Source organism: Drosophila rhopaloa, unplaced genomic scaffold (assembly GCF_018152115.1).
Source record: "Drosophila rhopaloa isolate 14029-0021.01 unplaced genomic scaffold, ASM1815211v1 contig_2, whole genome shotgun sequence".
NCBI classification, from domain to species: domain Eukaryota; kingdom Metazoa; phylum Arthropoda; class Insecta; order Diptera; family Drosophilidae; genus Drosophila; species Drosophila rhopaloa.
In genome coordinates, this window is record NW_025335083.1 from 10,073,994 (window position 1) to 10,083,359 (window position 9,366).

Below are 9,366 nucleotides of genomic sequence, written 5' to 3' on the forward strand. Positions count from 1 at the left end.
ATAATTTAAATAAATTATACTATTTAATAAAAACTGTCTGCAAAGTTACAATTTGAATAAATTAAACAAAATATTTTTTAGATATTTAAAACGTTTAAGGTCCTCCAAAAAGATATGTGCATATATGTATCAAAACTCATTTCCACATACATATTTAGAATAGAATATCTATTTTGTTTTTATTTTCGACAAACTAAACTACTATAAAACTATTTTTAGACAATTAGTAAAAGTTTCTCTATAAACATTTCAATCTGCCAAATACTCCCCAATTTTTTGAGCTTGGCTACTCTCTTATCTATTACCTTAATGTTAAACTAACGAAAGAGATAATTCTTTTTACGCAAGCCGCTCGCACTTCCCAGTTGGCAACTAATTGCTAGGATTTATAGGTGATATAACTTTAAAGCTAATGTGGTGAGCTTATCAAATAAATTGTGACTTGAGACCTTATTTGTGAAAGGTAAACAGGATCATTTCCACCTTAAATTAATCCCTTGGTAAATGTTGTTTTAATACCCGGACACTTGCGTGTTAGAAGTCTGGGAAAATCAACAGCTGACCAATTTCGACGAGATTGATAACCAATTTTGGTCATTAATGAGGGATAATAGTTTCAGTTGCAGTAGCAAAATAAATTAGTCACAGAGTGGACCTCAAAGTGACCACAACGCAAATGAGATTCAGCCGAATTATAGAGGAGTATCTGAAGAACTCCACTTTGCATGGAGCCAGGTTTATTGTGGACAAGGATGCCAGTTGGATAGAGCGCATATTTTGGGTCATTTGCCTGGTGGTCTCTTGGTACGCCTCCTGGTTGCTTATCAAAGCCTCGTTGAGTGAGTGACCTGAGTGATAATATAGATAGTGATACGGCTTCTGATCTCACCGCGTGTTACCTTTCAGGTGCCTTTGAGAACAATGCCATCAGCTTTGTGGTGGAGAGTTCGTATCGTGATTGGAACACCAACTTTCCAGCCATTATAGTCTGCGAATCAAAAAATATGGATCGTATACAGGAGGTGGCTGAACAGTAAGTGATATCTAAAATTTCGGAAATGTATGCTCAAAGAGATATTAAAACTAATATACCAACTGATTACACTGTTAAAGTTTAATTTGTTTTAGTATATTAATGTATTCTTTTATAATAAATTCCAGTGCACAGATTTTGAAATTGATCCGGAAAATAGGGCGTTAATTAAATTTTAGAACTTTTTTTTTTCGTTAATTATTTAAGAACTTTAAAAACAGATTAATGGATTCATGTGCCACAATTTGTCTTCTAAAATTTTATTGACCAGGAAATACACTTCGATGTTATTAATAGGATAGTTATTACGAATAAAACTTATTTTCAGACTATGGGGCTCAGATCACGACTTCACTTTGGAGGAGGTGCTTAGCGAGATAGCTTACTTTCGCGGAGAGTCCTACCATACAGTCCATGAATGCAGTGGCAAGGACGTAACTGCCTCATGTTTTTACTCCAATTTCTCGTATTACGCAGAACTAGTTAGAAGTAGTTGTGTGGACTCAATTAGCAATTGCGTCTGGAATAACAAACCATTTGAGTGCTGCAAGTACTTTCATCGCATGGAAACTGAGCTGGGAATTTGCTATGCCCTTAATTCCCTGCAAGCTGGGTGTGCCTTAAAAATAAAATAAATAATTTAAATAGGTTTTTATAATTGTATTTCCCGTAATAGGAAACCCAAAAGCCCCAAGTTGAATATGCTATCGAATCGTTCTAGTGGACCGGGTGCCCTGAAAATGGAATTGCACACTGAGGCTACGGTAAATTTATAAAAATTTAAAACACTAATATTTTATAACAAAGTCAAATTTACTGAATCAAAATATAAGAAAAAAAAACACAAACTTTAAGCAGATTAATTATATGTGAACCCAAAAGTGTGCTTTATTTTTTTGTAAAAGCTCTCATTAACTTAATTATAATGTAGTATTATAAATTATACTTATTAAAAGGTCTTCATTCTCGGCACTGAGGAGGTTCCCACATTGGTCACCCCTAAAACCGATTTTCTAGTGGTGGGACCCTATATATCCTTTGTGTAAGTTAATTATAATGTGTATAAATATTTAATAATGGTTTACATTTTAATATTTCAGACGTTATATCTCTAAGCGTGACATTGAAAACGATGAGGAGATCCGACAGACGAGTGTACATCAGAGGAATTGCCGATTCGCCGATGAGAACATCCTGAGTGTGCACAACTTCTATAGCTATAGTGCCTGCACGGTCCAGTGTCGCAAGGATCGGCAGATGGAGTTGTGCAACTGCTCCAGTCACCTGTCCCCCAACTCCCCCGACTGGCAGCTGTGCAACATGGATGGTCTGGAGTGCCTCAATCGCAATTACGAGGACCTCTCGGTGATCATCGCCGAATGGTCGAAGCGTCGCGGTCGAAAGGGTCTGGTCTGCGATTGTCTGCCCTCCTGCACGGAGGTGGATATCACGACGGTCTACGATAGCAAGGACAATCTAGTTGGGGATCAGAATCCCGTCTCTAGGATCGAAGTTGGCCTCATCGAATTACCCACGGAGCGGTACAAAAGGAATTTGGTGCGCGGCAAATTGGATTTGGTTGGTGAGTTAAATCGCAGAATAATAATATTAAAATAAATTACATCTTCTTATCTTTTAGTGTCAATCGGTGGCACTACTGGTTTGTTTGTAGGCGCCAGTCTTCTCAGCTTTGTGGAGATTTTTTACTATATCACCATTCGTCCTTATACAACATTTATGCACGAGAAACGTAGCCTAAGGCGTATTATTTTGCCTAAGAGATTTCATTGAGTTATTTTTTGATATTGCTTGATTATACCAATACTCTCTATTTTTATCATTAAACTATCATAAAGAGAATATTTTCTGAGGAAAGCTAAAATTTTCGCGGCGGCTAATAAAAATAATCTCAAATATAAATGAAAGGTTTTTATCACTTGAACGGAATTACATATCTACCCATTCATTAAAAATTTTTTGACTTATTAAATAAATAAAAAATTATGCGAAAATATATTATATCTTTTAATAGTGTTCATTTGAAAAAACGATGAAGATTTTAAAATAAATATAATAGCAAAGACTTTTTTTCTTAGTGAACAATGAATGCAAGATTGTTTCCTTATTACTCCCTTTGTAATGTTCTAATCTCGCCCTTGCCTAAATCTTATCGCTTAGATATGTAAATTTGTTTTACTACTACAGTTATATGCTAACAGCTGTTCATTTTAAAGATCACATCGTGAGAAAATAAAAACTGAGCGAAATTCTATTTTTGCTCAGTTGTGGTCGACCAACTGGTGCAGTGGAAAGTGTCGGAAAAGTTGTCTCAGCCTAGTCTGTTTTCTAGAAAATAAAGAGAGGGAGAGTGAGATCGAACGTATACGTAATACGCCGCACCTTACGTATACGCAACATGATGCTTTCCCGCCGTGAGTGCGAGAAAATATTGAAAAATGCACAAAATAGTGCCGGGAAATCCAAACTAATGGACTATACTGTCGTTAGGGATCTCAGTGCGATCGGCTATCTGGGGGATTACTATGTACTCACTATAAGCTATTGCTATGTAAGTACCATCTTTACTTTACAAAGTAGTATCATAATGATGGCCTTAAGATTCAATGTTGGTCTCTATAAAAACATGAAGAATAGAAAAGTGTGTTTATCATAAATGAAAGTAACAGATAAGTGTCTTTTTGGACAGACTATTTACAAGACAATTTATAATTTTTTAAGGCAAAGTATTAAAAAAAATATTTCTGGCCCAATAGTAGTTTCTTGTCTTTATTTGTTTTTTCCTGGTTTATAAACACAAAAGTTGTTTTATAAACAAAAACTTATAAATATATTTCTTATCAATTTCTTATCGATTGTTTGACTAACGTAATAGTCATATTATTGGCACCAATTGATTGGCGAATCACATTCCCTGATTAATTGGCGAAATCAAAAGATAACCATTGTAAAATCCATGTAGGAATTATTTTACGCTTTTCACTACATGACGTAAACCTTATACTTGTTATTCGGTGCCCTACTTTTAGGAGGAAGACGAAGTCGTTAGAGATATTAAACTCTTTGTAAAAGCTATGCCGCAGCAAAGTGCTGAATTGGCTAAGGAGGAAATTTTCCAAAAAGAGGCCTGGCTTTACGACACACTCCTAAGAAAAATGCAAACATTTTGTAAGTAAAATATACAAAAAAAAATTAATTAATATAAAACTCCATTCATAGCCAAGATAAAATGGAGCGCTGATTGTGTATACACTCGAAATGATTTAATGGTCCTGGAGGACATTAAACTGAAGGGTTTCAAGGCAGCTGGGTCCACAGAACTCAATGAGGGTCACATGCAACAATTAATCAAATCAGTGGCCTCCTTTCATGCTGCTAGCTTGATTTACGAACTTCAGACGAAAACCAATATAGGTCAAACCTATGGGGATCATTTGCAGGAGATCACTGTAGCCTCGGAAATAGCCTGGTTCACCACAGGACTCTCCGCTGTCCTGGCTGCAACTCGAAGTCTTCCTCAATATCAGGGAAATAGGGAACTAGCTTTTATAGATAACGAACTTTTGAGCATACTGGGGGAAATCTATGAGCAGGTGGCTCCTTCGAAAAAGTATAGAAATGTACTCTGCCATCGCGACCTTTGGGCGGGTAATATTTTCTTTCCTCCCGAAAAAACTGGACCCGCGTTGTTGATTGATTTTCAGACCTGCCGCTACACTCCCCCAGCATTAGATTTGAGCTTCAGTCTCTACATGAATTTGGGTTCAAGGGATCGCAAGAAAATGGAGATGAAATGCATTGATTTGTACCACAAACATTTAATACAGAATCTATCAGATTTTGGCCTGAAAGAGTTAGTGATCGCCAAATCGGAGCTGCTTGAATCGTTTGAAGAATTCCGGTTATTTGGAGTTGTTTACAGAGCGGTCGCTGCTACGGTCGTAAAAGTTCCCACCGAGTTTGTGACGAATGATTTCAAGTATGTGGATCGGAGCAACGTGATACTCTCCTACATGAAAACGAACCACGAGTTCAGGACCTACATGGAGGAATGCTGTGTGGATGTCATGGAAATGGCCTTGGCCAGGGCAAGCATGTGAGGGAATCTCGTTTCCCGATACTGCCGATAAGGAAGTGTGCCGTGAGAGACCGGCTCACTGGCGATAAGAACTCATGGTAAATAAAGCTAAACCAAATAAAAGCTTATGATCGAAACTTTAACACCCTGTTGTTTGAATTTAAGAAATAAAATGTGAGTAAAATCACTAGATTTTTGAAATGTTTAAATAGTATAATATCTACTATATATGTATATATGTCCTCATACGTCCGGTTATGTTCAAATGGCATTGAACGATTCCGGCGGAAATAAATATAAAAAAACAAAAAAAAAAGGTTTTTGAAATCACTAATGAAGGCGTGTAAAAGTATGCAACAATATATTTTGAGTACGGAAATACGATGGATTAATTTCAAAAGATGACGAACTATTTTTTTCTGCATACTTACTGATTTCTGTGACACCATATAATTCATAGGTATTACAGAAAAATGTATTAGGAAAATATATATTACATCATATATATCTAAAATCTTTTTTGCATTTTTTTAAAAATTGTTTTTCTTAAGTCAGGTATACCTCAATATTTAAGGGTAAATCTTCTCAGTTTCATTTTTAAAGTCAAAGAAAATGAAAGCAGTTCCAATCAAACAGTCGAGCAGTTCAACTGTGATATTTAAAAATGAGTAAAGACGGCTATAACCCTGTTCTAACGCGACAAAATCGCTCGGAATTGTTTACTTTAGAAGAGTGTAAACAGATTTTAGTTAATTTATTGGCCGATGAGAAAAAGAAGAGTGTCTTAGTAAATTTTAATGTAGTGCCGGCCACTGAACATGTAGGTTTCTTAGGAGAATACTTCCACTTGTATCTCCGTTATCAGTTGGATGATCAGAAAGATGTGCAAACTTCTCGATTGTTTGTCAAGTCGGTTATTTTCCAAAATGCAAACATGGAATTCTATATGGAGAAAATGGGCATTATTAAAAAGGAAATAAAGCTGTATGAACGGTTGCTGAACGAGCTTAGGAAGTTTTGTAAGTATATATTTTTCTAGTTTGGCTTAAATTAATGTTTGACATAATAGCTCTCCATGTGTGGTGTGCAAAGTGCTATTTCACCCGCAACGATCTGTTTGTAATGCAAAATGTGGAGGATATGGGTTATGTGGGCTTGCCTTCAGGAACTCGTTTCCTCAGTGAGAATCAATTAACTCCTATTTTAAAATCCTTGGCCACCTTGCATGCGAGTAGTATTGCCTACGAAAAGCAGCAGGGAAAAACCATAGGTGTGGAATTGAGAGAGTGGCTAAAGGAAGTCTCTGTGGATCCGGATGTTGAATGGTATACTACGGGTTTAAGGGTAAGTAGGAACATTATAAGGATTTGTCTTTTAAATCTCATAGTTTAACTTATACCGCATTCAGGCTGTCTTGGCAGTGGCTGCCACTCATCCGGATGTCTTGGATAATGCCCAAGCCCAGGAGTTTATAGCCAAGGAACTACCAAGATGTTTGGACAGGGTCTACTACATGGTTAATCCTTCAGCAATCCATAGGAATGTATTTGTTCATCGCGATGCCTGGGGTGCAAATGTTTTTTATCACCAGGAGCAACCTCAAGAGAAAAGATCCGTGCTAGTGGACTTCCAACTCTGCCGATATGCGCCACCTGCTATGGACTTTCACTTGGTCAGCTATCTAAATCTAAAACCCAAAAGTCGTAAAAAGATGATCAATAATCTCATCCAAACTTATTACAATGCGTTGGCTGAGGAACTCCGAGAAATGGGTATTGATCCCAAAGAAGAGCAACTGAGCAAACAGGATTTTGAGCAATCTCTTGAGGACTTTGCTTTATTTGGAGAGACCTACAACTGCATAGCAGCCACCATACTCCATCTGCCAGATAATTATCTAAAAAGGCTTAAGGATAACCGCCCCGAGGAGTTTCATCGGTTCTGCAATGTAGATCGCACAGAGAATGTTCTCCGATTGATGAAAGATCACACAGAATTCGCTGATTACATGTACGAATGTGTAGGGGATTTGCTGGCCCTGACATATCATAAACTAAACTGATTAAACGACTTTGTCGCACCCATTATCATTTTATTTCCATTATCATTTGCTGCTCCCCTGGTAACACTCGGAATCCTATCAGTTTGGACTGTGTTTTCTGTTTACCCACCTCTATTCTTCTCTCACTGGATTATCTTATCGCTGAAATTTGATGTGTTTTGTTAGTTATGTTTAGGGTATATTCACTTTTTAGACCAATTTGCCCTTTATATAGATCCAAATACAATTTTTTATAAGGTTGTTGGCACTAAGACGATTCACAAATTTTATAAATACAAAAGGACACATATTTTTATTCTCTCTATGAGTTTTTTTAGTGTATTAACAACATCCTGCTATCTTGGTTGATATTAAGCAGAGAAGCAACTATAATCTAATATTTTAAGATAACTTTGATATCTTATCCGAGAAAATCTTACAAAAGATATATTCGAGGTCTTCTGTAGTATATATTCAATTAGTTTTCAGAAGCGAAGCGGTTAACATCTTTTAAGTTCTTAACCATGGATCTACTCAGCTTAGAGGAATGTCTGCTAATAGCTCAGAGATCTCTTCCCGAAAACAACAAGTCCAATCTGATAGTCTTAAGCTCGCAGCTGGATGCAGGTTCCAATGATCTATTGGGATACATGGGAGAGTACTATAAGTTCGAACTGGATGTGGAGGATATAGAAAAAAAGAAAAAATATTGCCTTCATTATTTTATTAAAAGTTTACCCCGCAAAAATGAGCCACAGCGAAAAGAATGCGAACGCAAAGGAGTTTTTCATAAGGAATCTGCTGTCTACAGTCAGTTATTACCCAAAATACAAAAATACGGTAAAGAAAACCTTATTTTTTCTTTCAAGTAATGTTATTTATAAATTTTATTCAGCAACCAAGAAGCTTTTTCCCGTATGCTACTATAGTCGGAATGATATTTTGGTTTTAGAAGATCTAACCCAAAACTATAGACATCTCAAGGCCTCAGAGAGCTATACAATAGATCATTATAAACTGGTTTTAGAGCATTTATCTGAATTACATGCTGCAAGTATTGCTTGGGAGGAAAAAGAGCATTTAAATATAGAGGAACTTTACAAAGATGTGCTTATAGAATTGCATTTGGATGCGGATAATTCGTGGTACATCACTGGACTTAAGGTTAGTAAATTGGAAAATAAAATATTAATAATATATTTATAATAATTTATAATGATTGTTCAGGCCATTGTATTCTTGGCAGCCCGTCATCCGCAATATCAAACCAAGGAAGCACAGACCTTTATCCAAGATAAACTTTATAATCTCTTAACCAAAGCTGAAGAATTCGTAGCACCTTCAAAAACTATAAGAAATGTGCTTTGCCATCGAGACACATGGGATCGCAATATCCTGTACAGTTTTAAAGAAGATTCTTCCCTTTTACCTAATGCCTGTTGTATTGTGGATTTTCAACTAGCTAAGTACTGCTCGCCCACCTTAGATGTATTGTTCCTATTATATATTGTAGCCCCCGCTGAAGTCAGGAATGTGATATATGATGAGTGCCTCGAGCACTATCATAAATCCCTAGAATCTCACCTCGTTCGCTTGGGCTTGGATAAGAATCTCATTACCAGGGAGAACTTTCTGCAAGAATGCCAACGAACACGATTGGCTGCCCTACTTATTTGGGCCCTCACCGAGCCTCAGACCAAAATGTCGCCCAGTATTTCAAATAGATTGCGATCCGAAGAACCAGAGAAATTCGACTACTATCTCAACTGCGATCGTAGTGAACTGTTGCTTAGGGTAATGGAAATTCAACCTGGCTACGAAGAGACTATCATGTCGCCCATCAAAGAACTGGTGGATTACCTCATGGAGAATGAGTACTTAAATGCCTAGAAAATTTATATGTTATATAAAAGATTGTTTCAACTCTTAAAGTTGTTTATCATCGTTTCAATGAACTTTTTACAGATTGATAAACCATTATAAAGTGTTATTTTAATGATTTTCACAAACTGAATTAGATAGAAATTAGAAGATAATTTCGATGACATAATACTAATGTAAATATGTATGTCTTCCATAGAATCGTTTTGATTCTTTATTCTTGAATTTTGAAAAATATTTAAATACCACATAGCCAAAACTAGTTGTTATTGAGATGTTCATATCCAGCGTTTCTAAAAAATGAAACAAAGTAAA

At 36.3% G+C, this 9,366-nt stretch overlaps 4 protein-coding genes across 4 annotated transcripts; all 4 read left to right on the plus strand.

The window, feature by feature from the left end:
* Positions 1-676: 676 nt before the first annotated feature.
* On the plus strand, positions 677-2,824 carry LOC108048138 (sodium channel protein Nach). The gene is made up of 7 exons (XM_017128669.1): positions 677-839; positions 907-1,033; positions 1,362-1,646; positions 1,710-1,797; positions 1,990-2,075; positions 2,134-2,615; positions 2,673-2,824. The coding sequence occupies exons 1-7, from the start codon at positions 677-679 to the stop codon at positions 2,822-2,824; spliced, it is 1,383 nt and encodes a 460-aa protein (XP_016984158.1).
* Positions 2,825-3,336: 512 nt separating this feature from the next.
* On the plus strand, positions 3,337-5,266 carry LOC108048311. Its single transcript, XM_017128905.1, has 3 exons — positions 3,337-3,602; positions 4,081-4,219; positions 4,271-5,266. The coding sequence occupies exons 1-3, from the start codon at positions 3,450-3,452 to the stop codon at positions 5,149-5,151; spliced, it is 1,173 nt and encodes a 390-aa protein (XP_016984394.1). The 5' UTR covers positions 3,337-3,449; the 3' UTR covers positions 5,152-5,266.
* A 507-nt stretch (positions 5,267-5,773) lies between these two features.
* LOC108048453 lies at positions 5,774-7,201 on the plus strand. Its single transcript, XM_017129166.2, has 3 exons — positions 5,774-6,148; positions 6,199-6,473; positions 6,538-7,201. Exons 1-3 carry the CDS (start codon positions 5,794-5,796, stop codon positions 7,189-7,191), a joined length of 1,284 nt encoding a protein of 427 aa, XP_016984655.1. The 5' UTR covers positions 5,774-5,793; the 3' UTR covers positions 7,192-7,201.
* A 479-nt stretch (positions 7,202-7,680) lies between these two features.
* Positions 7,681-9,125, plus strand: LOC108048388. Its single transcript, XM_017129029.2, has 3 exons — positions 7,681-8,010; positions 8,066-8,334; positions 8,398-9,125. The coding sequence occupies exons 1-3, from the start codon at positions 7,695-7,697 to the stop codon at positions 9,058-9,060; spliced, it is 1,248 nt and encodes a 415-aa protein (XP_016984518.1). The 5' UTR covers positions 7,681-7,694; the 3' UTR covers positions 9,061-9,125.
* The last annotated feature ends 241 nt before the right edge of the window (positions 9,126-9,366 follow it).